At 45.3% G+C, this 25060-nt stretch overlaps 1 protein-coding gene across 2 annotated transcripts in view; it reads left to right on the plus strand.

Annotated features, from left to right (window-relative positions):
- Nucleotides 1-25060, plus strand: part of RP1 (RP1 axonemal microtubule associated) — a 612495-nt gene that overhangs the window by 393938 nt on the left and 193497 nt on the right. For both annotated transcript variants that reach the window (XM_077492703.1, XM_077492704.1), the window contains exons 35-38: nucleotides 19337-19550; nucleotides 19850-20031; nucleotides 23828-24038; nucleotides 24125-24279. In XM_077492703.1, coding sequence (XP_077348829.1) covers nucleotides 19337-19550; nucleotides 19850-20031; nucleotides 23828-24038; nucleotides 24125-24279 — 762 coding nt within the window. The remainder of the gene's footprint in view (nucleotides 1-19336; nucleotides 19551-19849; nucleotides 20032-23827; nucleotides 24039-24124; nucleotides 24280-25060) is intronic.

The raw sequence follows: 25060 nt of genomic DNA on the forward strand, positions 1-25060 counted from the left end.
ATTTGCTGTCCCCTCAAAATAACTCAACAATTAGCCATTAATGTCTAAACCACTAGTGAAAATGTCCAAATTGGGCCCAATTAGCCATTTTCCTTCCCCGATGTCATGTGACTTGTTAGTGTTACAGGGTCTCAGGTGCGTTAAATTTGTTGTTATTGCTCTCACTCTCTCATACTGGTCACTGGAAGTTCAGCGGCATATTCAGAGGTTGTCTTTGGGAAATACATGTATGAGTGCTGCCAGCATTGCTGCAGAGGTTGAAGGGGTGGGGGGTCATCCTGTCAGTGGTTAGACCATACGCTGCACACTGCATCAAATTGGTCTGCATGGCTGTCATCCCAGAAGGAAGCCTCTTCTAAAGATGATGCACAAGAAAGCCCACAAACAGTTTGCTGAAGACACGCAGACTAAGGACATGGATTACTGGAACCATGTCCTGTGGTCTGATGAGACGAAGATAAACTTATTTGGTTCAGATGGTGTCAAGTGTGTGTGGTGGTAACCAGATGAGGAGTACAAAGACAAGTGTGTCTTGCCTACAGTCAAGCATGGTGGTGGGAATGTCATGGTCTGGGGCTGTATGAGTGCTTCAGGCACTGGGGAACTACAGTTCATTGAGGAAACCATGAATGCCAACATGTACTCTGACATACTGAAGCCGAGCATGATCCCCTTGCTTCGGAGACTGGGCCTCAGGGTAATATTCCAACATGATAACGATCCCAAACACACCTCCAAGATGATCACTGCCTTGCTAAAGAAGTTGAGGGTTAAGGTTATGGACTGACCAAGCATGTCTCCAGACCTATTGAGCTTTTGTAGGGCATTGTCAAATGGAAGGTGGAGGAGCGCAAGGTCTCTAACATCCAGCAGCTTCATAATGTCATCATGGAGGAGTGGAAGGGAACTCCAGTGGCAACCTGTGAAGCTCTGGTGAACTCCATGCCCAAGAGGGTTAATTCAGTGCTGGAAAATAATGGTGGCCACAATATTGACACTATGGGCCCAATTTGGACATTTTCACTTAGGGGTGTACTAAATTTTGTTACCAGCGGCTTAGACATTAATGGCTGCATGTTGAGTTATTTTGAGGAGAAAGCAAATTTGCACTGTTCTACAAGCTGTACACTTTACTTTACACTTTACATGGTAGCAAAGTGTAATTTCTTCAGTGTTGTCACATGAAAAGATATAATAAAATATTTGCAAAAATGTGAGGGATGTACTCACTTTTGTGAGATACTGTATATGTATGTATATATATATATATGTATATATATATATATATATATATATATATATATATATATATATATATATATATATATATAATAATTTATTAATTTTTTCAGAAAATTTAATAAGGTAAAAAAAAATGGGAAAATAATAAAAAAAATGTACTTTTCTGCAATTTTCATACCCCATGACCTTCAATTCAAAATAAAACTGACAGAGCCTTCTCACTAATATGATATTACATAATCGCAATTCTTATGTAATATATCAGAATTGGAAAGCTCAAAGCGAGAGCTATTGTTTTAATTTTGAAATACTTTTTTTCTGTTGACGCTACATTGTGATGCACACAGAAAAACACCATTTGTTTCTGTAGATAGTTAGTGTACATTAAGGAAAGTTTAAAGGGGTTGTGACTGGCCCTCCAACCCCCCCCCCCCCCATTTTACTTACTTGAGCCCTGGAACTTGATCCGGCAGGGACACGCCGTCTCTCTGCCCAGGGTTCTCGCGCTCTTGATTGGATAGATTGATAGCATTGCCTCCCGCTGCTGTCAATCAATTCCAATGATGTGGGCGCCGGGGGCGGGGCCAAGTCATACATTCGGCGGCTATGGACGCTGAATGCTGGACTCGGGAGTGCTCCCGCAAGGTTACCCCCTCGGGAGAACGCTTCTCCTAGGGGGTTATCTGATGTGGGGAGGAGCCGCAAGAGCTGCCAGGGAGATCCCAGAAGAGGCGTGCATTTACAGAAATTAGCACAAGCAGGTATGTGACTCTAATGCTGCGTACACACGTAGCGGACTTTCCGGCGGACTTAGTCTGGCGGACTTCCCGCCGGACTGTCCGCCGGACTTTCCGAACAAGCTACTTGCCCACACACGGCACTTTTTCAGCGGACTAATACGGCGCACTAAGTCCGCCGTACTTTTGAAATGAATGGACTCACCCACACACGCGGAGGAAAGTCCGCTCATTTTGAGCACGTCTCCAGGTAGGCGGGGCCAGCAAAGGAGGTGTCGCTAGCCCCGCCACCTGGTATGGACTTAAAGGGGAACCCCAACGCCGAAAAATCGGCGTGGGGGTCCCCCCGAGGTCCATATCAGACCCTTGTCCGAGCGCGCTTGGGGTTCCCCTTTAAGTCCATGCCAGGTGGCAGGGCCAGCGACGTCTCCTTCGCTGGCCCCACCTACTAGGAGACGCGCTCAAAATGAGCAGACTTTTCTCTGGGTGAGAAAAGTCCGTTCATTTCAAAAGTACGGCGGACTGGCGCACACACGGCCGGATTGTCCGCCGAAATGCGAGTCCGGCGGTAAGATTGGAGTGCAAAACTACTTTCTAAGTCCGCCGTACTTTTGGGTAAAAAAAGTCCGCCAGAGGCTACACACGGGCGGATTGTCCGGCGGACTTGAGTTTGCCGGACTTTTCCACCGGATTGTTTGATCGTATGTACGCGGCATTACAGTGTTACTAAGCCCACACCAGTAAAATCAGTCTTTATATGACGTAAAGCACGCTTGTTATACTCGCTGTGGAACCTAAGGGGTTAATCCTTTGCATTGGGTAAAAAGGCTGTTTGATCTTGTTTCTCTGATCCTTTACTTCTTCCACAGTCCCCAAATCATCTCCTGATCAGGAGATTGGTGTGTATTGCTAGAGAGTGTTTTTTTGGGGGAAAGTGCATGTAATCAGCACAAGGCCAATCAGCACTGTCACAGGGTCAGGGGTCCTGCAGCCTTACAGGACAGCCAAAGTAGAATGAAAACTCCTCCTGCAAGCTTTAACCAGACACTAGTCACAGGGTTGCTATATACTGCTGATGAGAAAGGGTATTTAGCAGTGTATATTTACTAAAAATTATTGCATCTCCATGTTCTGTGTACTGCGGGAGTACAGATATAGTGACACGTTAAAATTTTGAATGACGTTGCTCTTACTTTTGAGAGTGTTTGCTGCTCATGTACCCTGTTTCCCCAAAAATAAGACCTAGCATGATTGTCGTTGATGGCTGCAATATAAGCCCTACCCCCAAAATAAGCCCTACTCTGTTTCCCTGAAAACAAGCCCTACCCTGAAAATAAGACCTACAAGGACTTTAACTAGTGCTTATTTGGGGGGTAGAGCTTATATTGCAGCCATCACCGACAATCATGCTAGGTCTTATTTTCGGGGAAACAGGGTAGTAAAAGAAAATGTCATGCAGGGCACCTGATATACTGTAGAGGAGGGATTTTTAAATTGATTTATTTATGACTTTAAACGATGGGGGCTAATGCAGACCCTTCCTCATATACCTCTATGAGAAAACGTCACTAGTAATATTGATTTATTGCTTGTTATTATCAGCAATCTTTTTCACTATTGCAATAATCTGCAGAAAAAGAAAGGAAAAATAGCTTCTTACCACAGAAGCGAATATTAGGTATATTAAAATGGCCAATGCACAGACCAAGTCCACCTGGCACAACTTACGCTAACACCTTTTTAGTCCTACAGATGTAGGAGTGAAATGTGTCACAGCTGGTTGTGCCAGGTGGACTAGTCTGGGCATCAGTTCTTTCAATAAACCTAACATTGACTTTTATGGTGGGCAGCTGTTTTTCCCCTTTTTTCTGAGGACTGACATTGTGAATGTGGAGCAGTTCACGACCAAGCAAAAATTCCCCTTCCTCTCAGCACAAATCCCCCCTCACTAAAAAGACCCCCTCCCAGAACCCCCTCCTAGTACAACCCCCCCTCCCAAATCCCCTGCCTAGCACTGATCCACCTCTCAATCCCTCTCCTAGCACTCATTGTACAATTCCCCTGTTTCTCATCCCCCCTCCACTAATCCCCTCTTCTATCACAAATCCTTCTCCCTCAAGCACACAGACCTCAAATACGTATATCCTTTTTCCTATGCACTTTTTAACACTTTTTGCAGGCATCTGGCAGAGAGAGAGATGCCGGGTGCTGCTGCATGGAGGGGTTGCTACATCAGGGACGCCACTGTCTGTCAGATCATGACTTTGTAGGGTCTGCCCTCTAGTTATATTCTTTGCAGACAGGATAGGATCAGTCTTGGGAGGAGTTAGGTGTACAGCAGTTGCAAGAGGAAGGAGCTGGAGGGGGAGAGCACAGCCCGCACCTCCTTCCAGGTTTCTTCCCATTTTTAGATTTTGCTTGTCACTTCCTGGCTTGGCTTGTCACTTCTGCAATAGGGTGACAGGAGTAGTGGTGTTGCTTCCACTACCCCCCTTCCCTTCACTACTCCCCTATCACGATATCGCTGTTATTGGGGGCAGCCCCCCCTCCTGCTCTCTCCTTGTCCCAGCCCTGACTGTTACTGACAGTTGAGAGCTCTATTGAGTTACTATTGAGTAGGCAGGTCTTTGCACAAGATGGGACAGGGCTAATCTTGACTTGGGAAGAAGTGAAGACCCCCTCTAAAATTCAAGGAAATGTTCTGTTAACATCTTACATAGAATTAAGGATAAATAAAGTCAAATCTACTCTTAGCAAACATGTTATCTTAGTTTTGTGGTGGATGAAATCACTGTCGTCTTATTATTATTTTTACAGATGCTCAGCCCCCATTTGTCAATTTTTTCTCTTTTTTTCAAATTCTCTATGAGAAAATAATTGTCTTCCTAGTAACAGTTGTACACACTGGACCCTGGACATTGGACACAGGAAAACTCAGACAAAGGTTGTGACAGTGACAGGTGCTTTGAAGCATTCTCCAGTACCACTAGTTTGATAATGTGCCATATGGGGCAATGTTCCATTAGAAAGTATTAATGGGATATTATACTTTATGGCAATCATTTCACAGCCTCCATTATCTTTTTGCTTAATATATACAGATATGCATAGTAAAGTTCTCCTTATTGCACAATACTGTACATGTATCCTTGTCGCCAAGGATTATAAAAAGTGAAAATAAATCGTATTTTAAATAGATTGCATTTCCCGTTTTAAATTAATATATCCATCCCAGGATTTCATTTAATGTATTATTCACAGCTACTGCTGAGAGTTTATTCCATGCAGCAATTTATCACTTTTGCTATTAAGCAGTAATTGCAGATTTAGAAGAAAACGTAAGAGTTCATCCGTCCAATAAATAGTTTCAGTTAATGATTCAGCACAATCCATATGATTAAAATAGGCACAATAACACTATTGTTTGCTATAGGTGGGTATATATGTAGCGGTCGCTGCGTGTTTCAGCTCCACACATCACCCTGCTTGGTCAGACATCCATTTTAGGCACCCTTTCTCCAGTCAATGAACAGTCTCTTGCCTGTTTTTGTTGTTTTTATTAGGAGATTAAACTTGGATGGGGAAAAGGGACATGGGATGCCCAAATGATGAATCTATCTGAAAATAAAGGTAGTTGAATCTAAATTGACAGTCTCTGCTACTCCACATCTCCTCCACACTACCTGAGATCACTTGTTTTCCTCTTACTGTCCAATTCTGTCTAGATTCCTGTTACCGTTAGGCTCCTTTCACACTGGGGCGGTTTTCAGGTGCTACAGCGCTAAAAATAGTGCCTTTGTAGTGCCTGAAAAAAGCGTCCCCTTTCACTCCAGTGTGAAAGCCGGAGGGCTTTCACACTGGAGCGGTGCGCTAGCAGGACGGTAAAAAAAGTCCTGCTAGCCGCATCTTTGGAGCGGTGAAAGGAGCGGTGTATTCACCGCTCCTAAACCGCTCCTACCCATTGAAATCAATGGGACAGCTAGGTTAAAACCACCCCGCTAGCGGCCGCAGACCGCCGCTAAAATGACGACACCCACACCGCCCCAGTGTGAAAGGGGCCTTAGCACATGGCTAGGCCTCACTTTGAATATGTCCTAACATTTTCCTACCGTAGTAGCCATTTGCCGGCGGGGTCTGCAGTCCCCTCTGTGGTAGCAACCATTTTAGATGAAAGTTATAGTTGTGCTAAATGATACTTAGTGTACTACTGCTCCCAGCACATCCAATGCAAATCTTGCCAATCCTCCTGGTTGCAGCAACTTGACTTCAACAACACCCCAGTCTCTCCCTCTGGCTCCTCACTCACCCTGGCATGGATCCCTCCTGAATGACTTTCCTGGCTGTTCTCCCCTCTGTCTTCCTCCTACTCCTGTTCCAGGACACCTCTCAATGACCATATAAAGAGAGGCTCCCTCCCAGCTCCCAAGCTCCAGGCTGTGGTCACCCCCAAAGGAAGGGGGTCCCTCAAGGGCCACCACAGCCTAACCCGCCATCATTCAGTTTTTACACCCGATAGCTCCTCCCACAGCAGGCTGACCATGGATATATATAGGAGGCCTGCCCCATTTCACACCAACCCTCTGCCCTGCCTCTTTTCCAGAACCTTCTCACTGGAAACAAAGGAAGTGCCAGAGAGCTGAAGCACATCTCAGTCACCTGCTGTTACACTAAACCATTCACCTGTCCCCAGATCAAAAACAAACAGGTCTAGCTCACAGCTAGACCTGCCTAAATTTACCTGCACTAGCAGTAAACACAAAAACACTACTCTAGCACCTACCTACCTAGGTAAAGGGTGCTACATATAGAAATCACATGAGTCATAGGTACTACTCCAGCCTTATCTGGCTACACACGTTTAAAGTATTATTAAAGGCAAAACCTTTTTAAGGTTTGGACAGAGTAGAGAGGGATTAGAACACCTATAAGTTTTTTTTTTTTTTGCTGTCTGTTCCTCTTTTAGATTCACCCTCTCTATTTCTACTCTTTATCATTAAAAGCGAAAGTAAATGAAAAACCCACATTTTGTCCCCAGAAAAGTAATAGAGGGGAAATTTTCAATGGGAACACTTGTTCTGGTGGCCTGGGGGGGGGGGGGGGGGGGCAAGATATTCCCTTAATTTGCAGGGATTTCCTTTCACTTCTTGATTTGACTAAGTGATAAGAAGTGAAAGTAAATCTCCCCAATGGGACACAGATGCCAAAAAAAACCTTGATTGCTTTTTCAGAAGCATTTTGCCTATAGTTCTACTTTAAGACCAGCAGCAAAACAATACGTAATTCAATGCACACATACACTTCTAAATTTACATGGAAAGGGAATGACTTCTAACTTTTTGCCATTTCCTACATAGTAAATTAAGTAATGAAGATCAGAGCCACCACACCAAGTAAGCCGGACATTACCGTAGTGGAAGCTCAGGGCCACACAGGACTCCTTAATCAAGGAGACAGGGATCCTGTGTGTTCCCGAAACACCATTGGTGTAATGCTATTGGCTTTGGGGTTCCAGTACATCATTGACTATGTAACTTTTAGAGAAAGTTGGGGGAAATGTGTTTAAGTACAGACCTAGCAGAATTTTTCTTTAGATGCACCATAATAAAATTGGGAGAGCCTTTAACCAAACCTGGCCTAAGAATTAACTTGTGTGTGTGAGTGTGTGTGTGTGTGTGTACACACACGTGTTGGCTTTATGACTTTAGCACAGTTGTTCTTTTGATTCAAAACAGAGAGTTTGACAGACAGATACTGTATGTAGTGCTACCACCATAGGGGCCACTAATAGTACACAGACTCACCACCACAAGCACTTTTCCATACACCCTGGCTCCAATAACTCCAATAATTTAATTTTTAAATGTATTGCTTGAAGAACTTTAAATAGGAGAGGGGTTAGGGTGTGGGATACTCCAGAACACTTGCCAAGTAAAAGGGGACACTCTTCTCTATACTCACACTCCAGGATTCTGCTAAGGATAGGGGAATGGCCAGTACTCTGGGACCCTATGAGAGATAGCTCAGTCCAAGCTACCTCTGGCATCTATATCCCTAAAGCAAACACAGTCACCAGAAATCAATTAAGGGTCAGTACTCACTAGTTCCCAGAACATCTGTACACCTAGCTTCCTTCGGACTTGGTCCAGTGAGAGAGACAATCTTTCTCCACACCCAATCCCTATGGGGAAGTCCCACAGCAAGCTCTGCAAAATTATCACTTTAGGCTCTCAGCTCTGTCACAGCTGAGACCTCAAAGAACAGCTTCATAGTCCAAAGGCTACCTCAGAGGGACAGCCACCCTCAAGCCTGGGAACCCTCCTGGGGAGAGGGAACAATCTCTCCAGGACTAATTATCACATCCCCAACCATCTTCGGGACACTCCTCTCCAGGGATTGACCAGGCCCTGTAAAATATTTAGGCTAGTCATTTGAATCTCCCTCCGTATGATCTGGAAATGTCTTCCAGAGGCAGGGGGAAGCAAGCAAACTCCCAGCGGGTGAAACCCTCAACAGACTAGAACAATGACTGCCCCTTTGACTACATAAGGGACAAAATACTAAATTTGCCTAGCGTCCTATGCTAAATTTGGCACCGCAGAAAGTGGTTGATTTAAAGTGACTGTAAAGTCTTGTTTTAAAAAAAAAAGTAACAAACATGTTATACTTTCCTGCTCTGTGCAGTTGGTTTAGCACAGAGCAGCCTGGATCCTCCTTTTCTCAGATTCCTCTTCTATGCTCCTGGCCCCTCCCTCCTGTCGAGTGCCCCCACAGTCAGCAGCTTGCTATGGGGCACCTGAGCCGAGTCACAGCTCCGTGTGTCCATTCAGACATGGACCTCTGACCCGGCTCTGCCCCCTCTCTCCCCTGATTGGCTGACTGACTTTGAATCAGGGGTGGACTGACAACTCATGGGGCCCCCGGGCAATAGGAGATTATGGGGCCCTCAGGCAATCCGAAATTATGGGGCCACGCAGTATACACACACACAGTATACAATCACACATTATACACAGACATGTTTCTATTGGCTGAGAAGGTACTGGAGAGGTGGGGCAGCTATAATCTTGGGATTTTTAGACCAAAAAGGATGTCGGTAAGGGACATTTCAGAGACAGATGTAAAAAAAACACAGATTTTGACATGCTGTCACTGGTTTTACTGAGGCTGGCAACCCTGATGGGGCCCCCTAGTGGCTCTGGGCCCTCGGGCAGTGCCCGAGTGGCCCAATGGTCAGTCCGCCCCTGCTTTGAATGACAGCCATGGGAAACAATGGCACCACTGTTGTGTCTCAGCCAATCAGGAGGAGTGTCCTGGATGGCTTAGACATTCGTGGACATCGCTGTAGAGAAATGGGGCTCAGGTAAGTATTAGGGGGTGCTGGGGAGGCTGCTACACACAAAAGGTTTTTTATCTTAATGCATAGAATGCATTAAGATAAAAAAAACCTTCTGCTGTTACAACTCCTTTAATAAAGATATGTGGTACCTTACCAAAATATACTAATGCCACGTACACACGGTCGGAATTTCTGGCAGCAAAAGACTGATGAGAGCTTTTCACGGAAAATGCGTGTGTATGCTCTACCAGAATTTTGCTGGCCGAATTTCCGCCAGCAAAAGATTGAGAGCAGGTTCTCAATTTTTCAGACGGAAAAAGTTTCTATCGGAAATTCCGATCGTGGGTATGCAATTTCTGATGCGCAAAAAAACACGCATGCTCAGATTAAACTATGAGATGGAAGCTATTGGCTACTGGGTATTGAACTTCCTTTTTCTAGTCCCGTCGTATGTGTTGTACGTCACCGTATTCTTGGCAGTCGGAATTTGGTGTGACCGTGTGTATGCAAGTCAGCTGGAGCAAAATCTGGTCGGAATTCCATCGGGAAAACCCTCAGACCAAAATTCCGATTGTGTGTACGTGGCATAAGAATACCCATTGCCCAGTATATAGATACACATATATATGTATATATATATATATATATATATATATATATATATATATATAGTGATGGACGAACTTCCGACGGGACGTTTCGCGAAAGCGAACCGCGAAAGCGGCCGATAGTTCGCGAACCGTAACGTTCGCGGCGGGCCCCATTGACTTCAATGGGAGGCGAACTTTACAAACCTACAGGTCATATTTGCAGCCACAAAATAATTACTAGCTATGCACACATAGTCCCACCACATGGCCAATGACATAACACATGTATGAGGTGAATCTGGGATCGACAACTACAAGCATTCTTTTTTTATATGTGAAATTGTGACAATTCAGGACTGTGGAGCGCATGAAGGCAATGGAGGAGAGGGAAGGTCAGGGTAGGCAAAGAAGAGGGTGCAGGAGATGATTACCAGCCGCGTGACATACAGCAATGACATCTGCACCGTGATAGAGTGATCTGACACCAGCACCGTGATAGAGAGAACTGACATCAGCAGTGAGACATAAAGCACTGACACCAGCACCGTGATATACAGCACTGACACCAGCACCGTGATAGAGAGCACTGACATCAGCAGCATGACATACAGCAATGACACCTGCACCGTCATAGAGTGATCTGACACCAGCACCGTGATAGAGAGCATTGACATTAGCAGCGTGACATACAGCAATAACACCTGCACCGTGATAGAGTGATCTGACACCAGCACCGTGATAGAGAGCACTGACATTAGCAGCGTGACATACAGCAATGACACCTGCACCGTGATAGAGTGATCTGACAGCAGCACCGTGATAGAGAGCACTGACATCAGCAGCGTGACATACAGCAATGACACCTGCACCGTGATAGAGTGATCTGACACCAGCACCGTGATAGAGAGCACTGACATCAGCAGCGTGACATAAAGCACTGACACCAGCACCGTGATATACAGCACTGACACCAGCACGTGATATACAGCACTGACACCTGCACCGTAAGCAGCCCCAGGAGGAAGTCAGCATAGCACAGGGATGGTGGGAGCCCCTCATAATGAGCATCGCACAGGGATGGTGGGAGCCCCTCATAATATGCACAGCAGAGGTACAGCCCCAGGAGTAAGTCAGCATAGCACAGGGATGGTGGGAGCCCCTCATAATAAGCAGCCCCAGGAGGAAGTCAGCACAGCACAGGGATGGTGGGAGCCCCTCATAATATGCACAGCAGAGGTACAGCCCCAGGAGTAAGTCAGCATAGCACAGGGATGGTGGAAGCCCCTCATAATAAGCAGCCCCAGGAGGAAGTCAGCACAGCACAGAGATGGTGGGATCCCCTCATAATGAGCATAGCACAGGGATGGTGGGAGCCCCTCATAATATCCACAGCAGAGGTACAGCCCCAGGAGGAAGTCAGCACAGCACAGGGATGGTGGGAGCCCCTCATAATGAGCATAGCACAGGGATGTGGGAGCCCCTCATAATATGCACAGCAGAGGTACAGCCCCAGGAGGAAGTCAGCACAGCACAGGGATGGTGGGAGCCCCCTCATAATGAGCATAGCACAGGGATGGTGGGAGCCCCTCATAATATGCACAGCAGAGGTACAGCCCCAGGAGGAAGTCAGCACAGCACAGGGATGGTGGGAGCCCCTCATAATGAGCATAGCACAGGGATGGTGGGAGCCCCTCATAATATGCACAGCAGAGGTACAGCCCCAGGAGGAAGTCAGCACAGCACAGGGATGGTGGGAGCCCCTTATAATGAGCATAGCACAGGGATGGTGGGAGCCCCTCATAATATGCACAGCAGAGGTACATCCCCAGGAGGAAGTCAGCACAGCACTGGGATGGTGGGAGCCCCTCATAATAAGCAGCCCCAGGAGGAAGTCAGCACAGCACAGGGATGGTGGGAGCCCATCATAATAAGCAGCCCCAGGAGAAATATGACACCGCTCAACCTCTTCAAACAGGAGGGTACGGGCATATAGTACGGTGTGCTTTTTTTGTACAAGGAAGTGAGCCAAATGAAGAAAGAAGGTCTGTGTGCTCGATTAAAAAAAACGTTTATAGACATATACATGGTCTACTGGTCACATGTGTTGAATTCCTCCGAGATCCATGCCTCAATCATTTTTAGAAATGTGAGGTAGTTAACACTGTTGTGAGCTAGGCGAGTACGCTTATCGGTCACAATCCCCCCTGCTGCGCTGAACGTCCTTTCGGACAGGACACTGGACGAGGGGCAAGCCAACAGTTCGATTGCAAATTGGGCAAGCTCTGGTCAGAGGTCAAGCCTGCCCACCCAGTAGTCCAGGGGTTCATCACTCCTCAGAGCGTCAACATCGGCCGTTAACCCGATGTAGTCGGACACCTGACGGTCTAGGCATTCCCTGATGCTGGATCTGGATGACACCTGTCGATGGGTCGGCTGAAAAAATGACCTCATATCAGAAGTCATCAACACATCTTCAAACCGGCCTCTTCTTGCAGGCACTGTTGGATTGGTACCCACAACTCCTTCTCTGGGAGTGGGAATTGCTCCTCTGCCAGCGCATGCAAAAGCAGAATGCAGCATTTCTCGAAGCAAGGCCTGGAAGTGCTCCATTCTGACAGCCCTCTGTGACGGCGGTAACATTTCCGCCATTTTGTGTTTGTACCGGGGGTCTAAGTACGTTGCCACCCAGTACTGGTCCTTGACCCTTATGCTTTTTATACGGGGGTCCCTATTAAAACACTGGAGCATGAAGGCCCCCATTTGCACTAAACTGGAAGTGGTATGGTGGCCTGGCTCCTGCTCATCATCCAGGATAATGTCGTCCTCTTCATTCTCCTCTCCCCATCCACGCACAACAACAGGGATCCCAGAAAGGTTTAAAGCATGCTCTTCTTGCTCCTCCTCATCCGCCCCGGCACCATCCTCCTCTGACTTCTCTTCAGACTCCTGTTGTTCACTTGTCTCAGATAGAGTAGCCCCCCTGGGAATTCATCCAGCATTGCGACTTCCTCATCTTCCCGCTCCTGCTCCTCCACAGCTTGATCAATGACACGACGCAATGCACGCTCCATAAAGAAGGCATAAGGTACCATGTCACTGATGGCGCCATGGCTGCGACTGACCAGTTTGGTGATCTCCTCAAATGGCCGCAGAAGTCTGCATGCGTCGCGCATGAGCAGCCACTGGTGCGGTGAAAAAAACCCCAGCTCCCCAGAACCTGTTCTGCCGCAGAGTTCATGCAGGTAGACGTTAACTGCACGTTTCTGCTGGAGCAGCCTATCAAGCATATAGAAGGTTGAGTTCCATCGCGTCGGGCAATCGCAAATAAGACGTCTGACCGGCATATTGTGTCGCCGCTGAATGTCAGCAAGGCGAGCCATGGCCATGTAAGATCTTCTGAAATGGGCCAAGATTTTCCTTGCCTGCCGCAAGATGTCCTGGACCCCAGGGTATTTGACAACGAATCGCTGCACGACCAAGTTTAAGACGTGTGCCATGCATGGCACGTGTGTAATTTTGCCCTGTTTCAATGCGCTAAGCAGATTGGCACCGTTGTCACACACCACTTTACCAACTGTCAAATTGAGCGGTGTTAGCCACTGATCTGCCTGTGAACGCAAAGCTGAAAGGAGTGCCGGGCCAGTGTGGCTCTTGGCTTCCAGGCACAACAGACGCAGCACGGCATGGCAACGTCTCACCTGGCATGTCGAATAGGTTCTGGGGAGCTTGGGCGGCGCAGCGGAAGAGACGCTAGCAGGAGGATGGAGTAGGAGGAGGAGGAGAAGAAGAGCCAGGCCTGCATGCAATCCGTGGCTGTAAAACCAAATCTACACGGGTGCCACGGGTTACATGCTTGACGGCCGTCAGAAGGTTCACCCAGTGGGCATTAAAAGTGATATACCTTCCCTGCCCGTGTTTGCTGGACCACGTGTCTGTGGTCAGATGTATCTTGGCACCGACACTGTGTGCCAGAGATACATTCACTTGCCGCTGAACATGGCCATATAGCTCTGGGATGCCCTTCTCTGAGAAATACTTCCTTCCTGGGACCTTCCATTGTGGTGTTCCAATAGCCACACATTTTCGAAAGGCCTCCGAGTCCAACAGTTTATATGGCAGTAGTTGGTGGGCTATCAGTTCTGACAAGCCAGCCGTCAACCGTTGGGCAAGAGGGTTATCCGGCGTCATCATTTTTTTACGCTCGAACATTAGGCCCACGGAAGACTGCCTTTTTGCAGAAAAACGTGAGCTTGGCGTGATGGAAGGTGGAGTGGAGGACAATTGTGAGGAGAGAGGAGAAGGAGAAGTAGAAGATGAGGCTGGACGGTGAGAGCCTGGAGAGTAGCTTTGTGTGTTCCATTGCTCCCACTGGGCTCGGTGATGGCAGCTCATGTGCCTTCTTAAGGCGGTCATCCCTAGGTGAGTGTTGGGCTTACCGCGACTAATGCATTGACTGCAAAGATTGCAGATGGCAACACTATTGTCAGCAGCAGACACGTTAAAAAAAGCCCACACTGCGGAGCCATGTGGCGGCGTCCTGGGAGCGCCAGATGTGAACGTACATGGTCGATGACTCGCTCCTGATAGATTAACAGTCTGCTTTGTCCCTCCTGTGCAATGTAAGTTATTCCTGCTTCTCCTCCCTATCTGCTGGTCCATATCTCCCTCTGAACTCCCCTCCTCTTCCTCTCTTGTGGGCATCCACGTGACATCACTAGACACGTCATCATCAACGTCACCTTCCCCACCACTATAATTAGAGATCTCGGAGTAGGCAGCAACACCGGTGACCAACCTCCTCCTTGGGCTGATCTGGGTACTGTCGTCAGACTGTGGCGGTTGTTGCTACCTCCTCTTCCTGATCCAATGCCAAGAGTGGCTGTGCATCAGAAATGTCTTGATATGGATCGGAAAATAATTCCTGTGACTCAAGCGGAAGGTATGTGGTGGTGGTGTTGTTGGTGGTAGTGTCTTTGGGGGTGCACATAGCAGAGAGTGAAGAAGAGGGTGCAGATCGAGAGGATGAGGAGGGTGCAGAAGAGTAAGGCTGAGTGAGCCAGTCAACCAATTCTGGTGCTTCCTTTGACGTAATCGCACGCACCTTCTGCAGTGTCCCACTTTGGCTCAAGCCTGTTGCTCCTGTCCTACCCCTACCACCCCTGCGGAAAGGGCCTGCCTCTTCCTCTGCCTGTCATTTTTTAAATGACCCTGTGACAAAACTCTCAGTCCCTATACTGATAAAGGACTGCTGCAGAATAGGGCAGCAGTCAGCAGTAGAGCACCTCAACCCTATATATTGTGGACCTATACCAGTCCTTAAGGATTAGCAGACTGTACCTCACTCAACCCTATATACTCTAGTACGCTATACCTTACCAGTCCTTAGAAGGACCTTTGTGGAACTAGTAGGTTGTGATTAGCAGACTGTACCTCAGTCCCTATACTGATAAAGGACTGCTGCAGAATAGGGCTGCAGTCAGCAGTAGTGCATCTCAACCCAATATATTGTGGACCTATACCAGTCCTTAAGGATTAGCAGACTGTACCTCACTCAACCCTATATACTCTAGTACGCTATACCTTACCAGTCCTTAGAAGGACCTTTGTGGAACTAGTAGGTTGTGATTAGCAGACTGTACCTCAGTCCCTATACTCATAAAGGACTACTGCAGCAGAAGGGCAGCAGTCAAGTATAATATTCTTTCTATATTTGGAAGAAAGAATATTATACGTGTACAACCCTATTACCATACCAGTCCTGAAAAGGACCTTTGTGGACCTAATAGTAACAGCTACTGATTAAACTGACTGTCCCTCACTGCCACACACAGCTTCCTGTCTGTCCCTATTTAAACTGACAAAACAGGCTGCTGCAACAATAACTTGAATATCACTCAAAACGATATCCTGTACTACTACACCATACCAGTCCTGAAAAGGACTTTTGTGGACCTAATAGTAACAGCTAATGATTAAACTGACTGTCCTTCTCTGTAACACACAGCGTCCTATCTGTCCCTCTCTCAGCACTGACAAAAGACAATCTGCTGCAACAATGACTTGAATAGCAGTGCCTCAAACCTATATCCTGAACTACACCTATACCATACCAGTCCTTAAAATAACTTTTGTGGACCTAATAGCTAGCGATTTGGGTCACTGCAGTCTCTCCCTGCTCCACACAGCAACCTCTCCCTATAGTGACAGTAGAAAGAATGTAAAATGGCCGCCGGATCGGGTCTATTTATAAGTTAGGGGGAATGTCCAAGTGTCCATGTGCTGTAATGTCTCAATTGGCTGTCCTGTACCACATGATGGATGTGTCATCATAGGTCAAAGTTCTTTTACACAGTAAAGACGTAAGTCCGCTGGACGAACAGCGGCAATAGTCCGCCGATCCGGCGGACCGCTAACAGCCGAAAATTCGCCGAGAACCGACCGCCGGGCGAACCAAACCATTCGGCCATCCCTATATATATATATATATATATATATATATATATATATATATACATATAATAGAGAGAGAGAGAGAGAGTGAGAGTATCTCACAAAGGTGAGTACGCCCCTCCCATTTTTGAAAATATTTTATTATAGCTTTTCATGTGAAGAAATAGCACTTTGCTACAATGTAAAGTACTGAGTGCACAGCTTGTAGAACAGTGTAAATTTGCTGTATCCTCAAAATAACTCAACATACAGCCATTAATGTCTAAACCGCTGGCAACAAAAGTGAGTAAACCCCTAAGTGAAAATGTCCAAATTGGGTCCAATGTGTCAGTATTTTTTGTGGCCACCAGCACTGCCCTAACCCTCTTGTTCATGGAGTTCACCAGAGCTTCACAGGTAGCCACTTGAGTCCTCTTCCACTCCTCCATGATGACATCACTGAGCTGTTGGATGTTAGAGACCTTGCGCTTCTCCACCTTCTGTTTGAGGATGCCCCACAGATGCTCAATAGGGTTTAGATTGGGAGACATGCTTGGCCAGTCCATCACTTTTACCCTTAGCTTCTTTAGCAAGGCAGTGGTCATCTTGGAGGTGTGTTTGGGGTTGTTATCACATTGGAATACTGCCCTGCGGCCCAGTCTCCGAAGGGAGGGGATCATGCTCTTCTTCAGTATGTCACAGTACATGTTGGCATTCATGGTTCCCTCAATGAACTGTAGCTCTCCAGTGCTAGCAGCATTTGTGCAGCCCCGGACCATGGCACCCCCACCACCATGCTTGACTGTAGGCAAGACACACTTGTCTTTGTACTTCTCATCTGGTTGCTGCCACACACACTTGACACCATCTGAACCAAATACGTTTATCTTGGTCTCATCTACCATAGAACATGGTTCCAGTAATCCATGTCCTTAATCTGCTTGTCTTCAGCAAACTGTTTGCAGGCTTTTTTTGTGCATCATCTTTAGAAGAGGCTTCCTTCTGGGATGACAGCTATGCAGAAAAGTTTGATGCAGTGTGCAGTGTATGGTCTGAGCACTGACAGGCTGACCCCCCACCCCTTCAATCTCTGCAGCAAAACTGGCAGCACTCATACATGTATTTCCCAAAGACAAAGTCTGGATATTACGCTGAGCATGTGCACGCAACTCCTTAGGTCAACTATGGTGAGGCCTGTTCTAAGTGGAACCTGTCCTGTTAAACCGCTGTATGGTCTTGGCCACCGTGCTGCAGCTCAGTTTCAGGGTCTTGGCAATCTTCTTATAGCCTAGGCCATCTTTATGTAGAGCAACAATTCTTTCAGTCTCTCAGTCTCTCAGTTTCTGACCAGTATGAGAGAGTGAGATCGATAATACAAAATTTAATGCACTTGCTCCCCATTCACACCTGAGACCTTGTAACACACAATGACTCACATGACACCGAGGTGAGAAAATGGCTATTTGAGCCCAATTTGGACATTTTCACGTAGGAGTGTACTCACTTTTGTTGCCAGCGGTTTAGACATTAATGGCTGTTTGTTGAGTTATTTTGAGGGGACAACAAATTGACACTGTTATACAAGCTGTACACTCACTATTGACCTGGCTTTCTTACAGTGAAGGTCATTTCTTTCTAAACGCTCTTTTTTTTTGCCTGATCAAAAAAACAAAAAAACACAGCAATCCAAATCTGCTACTAAATTAAAGCCATATCTGTCCTAACAAATCTAAAAATACATCCTAATAAATAATAATATTTGACTACCACTACTCTAGTTTCTGTGCCCAGCTTTACACAGGTTGGTGAAATATCTGAGACATGCAGAATGGATAGGCGTCAATCCGTGTTTATGTGCCTCAGTTCTTAGGCATTCACACTTTAGCATTTCACGACTGTGCGTAAAATTGTTAAAATCAATGAGCGACCGTATGCATGCATATGGCGCAAAAACATGCCTAAACATGCAAAAATGCATCTTAATTTTGCTGGCATTTACAAAATACAAAATGTGAATCCAGCCTCAGACCCCATTCACATCTCGTGTTTGGTGACCTCAGGCAAAATTGCTGCAATTCTGCCCGTGACCCCAAATCAAACTGCAATCATGGCAAACCGCACCACACATGTTTGGATGCCAGTTCATTTTCAGTGGCACCTAAACATGGTGTGATAAATAAATCACTCGGCAGTTGAAGCAAACTGCCAAGCATGAAGCTTGTCTCCTAAAAGAAGCTCCTGCTGCTTTTTGGGCGATAAGCTTTGCATGCTGCAGTTTCCTGCGACTGCTGTGCAATTTATCATGCAACATTCGCGGCAAAACTGCACAGCATTTAAGTGTCGTTGAAAATTATACCCGAACACACGTGGTGCATGCGATTTGGGATCTCGGGCAGAAATGCAGCGATTTTGCCTGAGTTCACAAAAGGCCAGATGTGAACAGGGCCTCACTTTTTAAGATGCTTCTAGTCCCAGCAACAAGAATGTAGAATATTGCAACTAAATGTTGTGGCTGCATTCATTTACATTTTTTGTGGCAGAAACATTTGCATTAAGTACAAAAAAAACCTCTTGACCTTCAGTGTCTTTGTCACTTCCGGTGAGATAAAAAAAAACAAATGCAAAAACAACGTAACCTTTCTTTGAAAATTAATAATATTATCAACACATTATACTGAAGAGAGGAAGAAATGTTTGAAGTCAGGCCTGTGTGACAACCATGGTTCCCTCTATAGATATAGAAGGGTAGGGACAGGAAATTTATTTTTTACAGGATTACCAGGAGAAAATAAATGGAAAAAAAACAAATGCAGCCCCCACATCTAAGGGCAGGTAAACTAAAGAATATTACATTTTTGTTTTTGAAATGAGACACACTTTGAGTTTCAAAATGGCACCCTTATGTATGAAGCAACAAGCATTCTGTTGTAATATGATAAAGGAAGCGTCTGTTGTTTTTTCTTGGTTTTGCTAGAGGATACGCTTGTTTCTTTTCTCCTTAGACTGACTGTTTTATATTGGAGGCTGTGTCTCTGGGGCAGCTGCGGAAGGTGGTAATTGGACATGACAGGGAAGGTTATGGAGCAGGAATATATCTGAAGATGGTCACAGTCAAAGAATCTCAAGATTCTCCTACCGAGTGGATTTTCCCATTATGGAACTGGTTAGACAGTCACCTGGGACAGTGTGAGACTGTCTGCAAGCTGCACGCAATAGGTATGTCTTGCGTGTGAATCATAATGCAGTTTGAGTCTTGGAATATATTTCAATTCCGTTTGCCCTTACCAACAATAGGAAAAAAAAAAAATGTTGGAAGATGGTAAAATAGGCGCATTAATAGCTCTTACCCAGCCAAAGAAAAAAAATTGATTTGCTCAAGACAGTGTTACAAATCTGTTGCCATAGTTACCTATTAGTGCAAGACGCTTTAACCTGTGATATGTCAAATAAATAATCTATGGTTTTCTTACTCGCCTTCAGTTCTTTTCTTCTTTTTTTTTATTCCCCTGTAAAAGGCAAAAGACTAGCAGCGAGACCCAAACCTGTTGCAGGCTCCGGAGGTTTGTGGGTAATTGATATTGCTGGCTCTGGATTCCAGAGTTCAGAGAATTTGAATCGCTTTTCTCTTTGGTTTTATGACAATGAAAAGAAAGAGCAAGTGGAAATAACAGTTTCTGAAAACTCACTGCAGACCGAGGTAACCGTATAATAATGCTGTTTCATTCTCGTGTATGAAAATTGAGTACTCTCCTTGATACTTTTTTTATTTGCACTAACATACAAATTTCCAGGACAAGCTTTCGGGGTATGTCCCCTTCTTTAAGGTCCATTGAACCTTGAAGAAGGGGACATACCCTGAAAGCTTGTCCTGAAAAATTGTATGTTAGTGCAAATTAAAAAAAGTATCACGGACAGTACTCAATTTTCTGTCACAATTGCACTAATATGGCTACAATCACATCAAGTATTCTTGTGTATAAAATGAAAAGTATCCTAACCCTAAATATGTTTCTTGCCTAACTGTCAGCTGTCCAGGAAGAAATTCACACACCACATAAATATTAATATTACCAGTTTATTTAGAAAGTGGAGATCTTTTCTGCCTTACCCTGTTACCCTATCTTTCACATTGGTATATTGATAGGTTCCTAGCTGTTAAAGCAACTCTATCACTTACTCAGAGTTTACTTAAAAGGGCCATACCGGCAAAGACGCATAGGAATACTTACTTTTCCTGCTGTCTTCTTCACTTCTAAACACCAACCCTCCACAGAGTAAACCCTGGCTGAAGTCTTTTTTTAAACCAGACACAGTAGTGACATGGAGGTTGATGGAAGGAACCAGTCACTTTCTTTTTTGGTGACAGTGGTCACCAGGAGAAATAGACTGAATCATTGTTGTGCACAGCCTATTGCATTAGGGCAGGGTTTCTCAACCAGGGCTTCATGGAACTGTAGGGTTCCCCCAGAGGTTGCTAGGGGTTCCTTGAGCAATGAGCAATTACTGCCTCTCAGATAAGTTCTCACTGTCACCATTGATCTTTTTAGCTATCTGTAAGGGGGTAATTATTCCCAGTGACCACATGTGTAAGGAGAATTCTTTCCACTGATCATCCCATTAATGTATCATGAGTTGTAGATATTGTAATTATTAGCAGGGGTTCCTGAGAATAGAAAGTTATTTCAAGGGTTCCTCTGTGTTGTAAAGGTTTAAAATGACTGCATTAGGTTGTGCACCTCAGAGCACAAACACAAATGCATGTGTAGCGGTACCCCCCATGAGGGCTGCTGATTGACTCTATATCCCACTGGCTACCCCTACTCTGCAAATCCCCTCTTACATCTTGGGTTACATACTGTAATGGGATGTTATCAATGAGAAACTCACACAATGTCACTGAACCACTCAGAGAGTTTACTAAAGTGAATATTAAACACAATGAACAATGTGATTAAACACAAACAATAAATGACAGTTTATAACAATCGGTATAGATATGAAAACTGTGGATTCAATAATCACCGTAGGGAATATATGTAAACGGTGTACAGTGGGACAAATGTTCAATATTCTCCAAAACCTATATTAAACACCTTCCCACTGAAGCCTCAACACACACACCAAATTGCAATATAATGTTTCTCACATTCAATAATACAATGCAATATTTAAACTGTACTCAAGGGCTCCCCCTTGGTTGTAATTCAATGTTCAAACTACAAAGTAAAACTGTGATGCTTTGCAAAAGATGTTACAAGTTCCGCGACTCCAGATATCTTCAGCTAGCCTGTAATTTAAACTGAAGTATTTGTATTCCAACAGGGAAACAGAGAGAAAGCAAACTGTAGAATAAATGGTACATTGATAACTGTTTTACTGAAGAAATAGGGCACTTGTAACACTTCCTCCTTATGTGTGAGTGTAATACAGTACTGACTTTACAGCACAGGGAATAACAAACCCCAGAGTTCAGCTGTATGTGGCCTGTGAATAAGTAGAATCACTTCTGTGGAACTACAAGTCTTGCCAGCAGCCTGTAATAACTCGCTCAGCAAACAGTGCACTTTATTGAAATGGGCAGGTGCCCTCTCACCACAATAGACTCAGAGGCTGGGAGGCTCAGTCTGGTCTCCCCTCCTGATGTCTCAGTCTGATGAAAAGATGGCGCCGCCACACTGTACTGATCCTTCGGATGGCTGAAATGCAGGAAAACCTCCAGATGCCCTGGTTCTGCAAACCGATCCGCTTGCTAGGCTGGCTGGGCTGTACTCTGAATCATCTCAGAGGCTGTCAAACCCTTGGCTACACATTTATATCAACAGAGCAGTGGATGATCAGTAGAGCATGGATTGTTGTCAGTAGAGCAGTGGACTGCGTCAGTAGTTTTTATTTTTATAATTTTTTTTATTCATTTTTACAATTTTATTTTTTTTATTATTTTTTAAAATATTATTTTTCATGACATTTTTTAAAATATAGTTTACTATGCTTCAGTTAAGAATGAACACATGAATGATTGATACAGATCACTCAGTGTGTTATTTCATTCATCCATCCTGAAACATCCTCAGCAGCAGCCGGCTGGAGACAAGAGGAGGGAATCTGGCAGCACTGCAGGGGCAGGGGGGGTGTAGAGGAGGCACCAGGAAGCAAGGAGAATTGGCACCGCACAGGGTGATTAGGGTGTGCCTGGGCCCCCCTGGCATACCCTGTGCACACGCATATGGACTGAATATTTTTAGAACATAGACAACAATAAGAACCAGAGTTTTGAAAATATGTTCTTCTTTATCCAAAACTAAAACAAACAATTTGGCTTTAGATACAGTTGTAGCACTAACCCCCGAAGGAGCTGCTGGTTATTTTTGGGCTTAGCGTTACCTTCCGTTCTCCTTGTGACACGTCTAGGGGATGTCCAGTGGTAGATGACCCAGTAACTTGAGACTGACAATAGATCCACTTGAATGGATTTTATTTGCAAAAACTCGAACCATTGAACAGTCTTTCAACTTGGGATCAGAGGGTTGGGAAGGAGGTTCAGGTACTCTCAATGTCAAAGTCTATGAAAGTTAAAGAACTTGCTTACTTTGACTGCATCCAGAGAATAGCCATTCACAGCTGAATGAACACCCAGGTTGGACAGTCCCTCTCTCACAAGGCCTAGAAGCAAACAAGGTGCTTATTCAGGAACAAAGTCTTTGTCACAGACGTTGTTGCAGAACACATAGGAAAACTAAGCTGTAGAACACTTGTAGGATACCTGAATCTTTCAGCCAGCTTGGCGATATCCACAAGACTGGATTCTTTTGGTTACTTCAGCCCTTCCAGGCTCTTGTTAAGAAAACCAAACTCACACATGGTATTCCTCTAAACTTTAGAGTCCTCCCCTGGAATGCTTGAAGTACAATGGGTTTCTACCGAACCAGAGACAGCACCCAACCACCTCGGAATCTTCCTTTAGTTTCCCTGCCTCGGGCTAGCCAGCCCCAAGGCATCAAAGTCGGGTGGATCCGCACCCCAGGCCATAGCCTTCCTGGGGGCTGGTCAGGAGGACCAGGACCAAGTAGTCAGCACATCATACTGGACCGGAACACCGAACCACGTGACGTCCATATCTTAAATACCATCTCCCAGAGGGCACAGGGAGAGGACCACTCCCACTGACCTGGCTCCGAAAATGAGTAACTTAAGTGCCTGACCAGACTATAGTTCCACGCCTGCCACCAGAGACAGTGCCCCCTGTGGCGAGGCTGAACATCTCACAGCCCAGTCAGACCGACACAGAAGTCAAATTTAGACAAACAGACCCAAACCAAACTGTAGCTTGGGTAAAGTTTTAACTTTGAAAAACACATAGCGTGTGCTCTTCAGGAGCCCGACGCTACACAGTATAAAGCTGTGTCTTTGTAAAAAGGTTGTGTAGTCAGTTTTACAAAAATATGACGCAGTATTTATATAATTGCCTAATTAAACATACTTACTTTGTTCCATAGGAAGAACTACAACAAATAAAAGACATCAGTAAGGTACATGTTTCCTGGTCTCATACACACGTGTCCACACCATGGTATTTATCCTCCATACATATGAAGCACACAGTGACTCATCAGGAGATGTGGCTCCATTTTGATTGCTGGATGCGGCCTAATGAAGATAAGTGCGTGGAGCTTCCAGCCCTGTTTCCTGACAAGGATCCTCTCCCTGGTAACTCTACGTTCTCTCTGTTGATCTGTCATGTATTAATAGTAGAACATCAGTCATTACACATGAGCATTTAATTTATTTTCCAGTGGTGGAGTATACAGTTAATGTACACACTGGAGATGCAATGGATGGAGGAAGTGCTGGCGTAATTTACATTAGCATGGAAGGAGAGCTTGGTGACTCTGGAAAGCAATTCTTAAATGAGTCTGCCACAGAAATGCTTTCTTTTTCTGCGAGACAGGTAACTAAACAGCATCATACATTGACTTTATGAAGCATATTATCTACTTTAGACAGCCTTTGTCCAGCCTGTTAGATTACCCCGAAAACATATTGCCATAGCTACAGAATGACTAGAAAGTGAGAGGAGACTGTTCTGAAAACCTCCAAGCAAGTCTTAGCCCTTGTACAAACGGTCGGAGAATCCGTCGGAATGTGTCCTATCAGACCGTGTCGTCGGATAATCCGACTGTGTGTGATATGCATCGGACTGATTCCGTCCGAATATCTGTCGGACCCAATTTTCCAACATGTTGGAAATATTTCCTGACCGACTGGTTCGATCGGACATACTCCGATCATGTGTAGCGAATTTTGATCGGACCAAGTGCCACGCATGCTCAGATCAAATTCCTACATCAAAGCTTAGTCAATCCGACGGATTTGGTTGGCAGAATCTCCGACCGTGTGTACAGGGGCTTACACCTCTGGTACCATCTTTGGAGACAGTCCCTATTATATGCCAATCCTGGCATCACTGTGTCATCCAGCTGAAAGCCCCACTGTTGGTCACAGTATCTCCGTAAGCTGAGAGTGTCTCCTGGGTCATTAACAAGCATTAATTCACACTAAGCTTGTGAAGGCATTTTTTCCATTTTATTTAAAAAATGTGTTAAGGGTATTACACAAAGTTAGTGCACTCACTCTTCATTTTGCTTTTAGAACTGCTAGAGCTGCAAGACATATGTAACATTAACTACAGTTGTGCTCAAAGGTTTGCAAACCCTGGCCGAAATCATTGG

Source organism: Lithobates pipiens, unplaced genomic scaffold (genome assembly GCF_037356315.1).
Source record: "Lithobates pipiens isolate NorthernLeopardFrog02 unplaced genomic scaffold, aLitPip1_a1.2 Scaffold_19, whole genome shotgun sequence".
In the NCBI taxonomy this organism is placed as follows: Eukaryota; Metazoa; Chordata; class Amphibia; order Anura; family Ranidae; genus Lithobates; species Lithobates pipiens.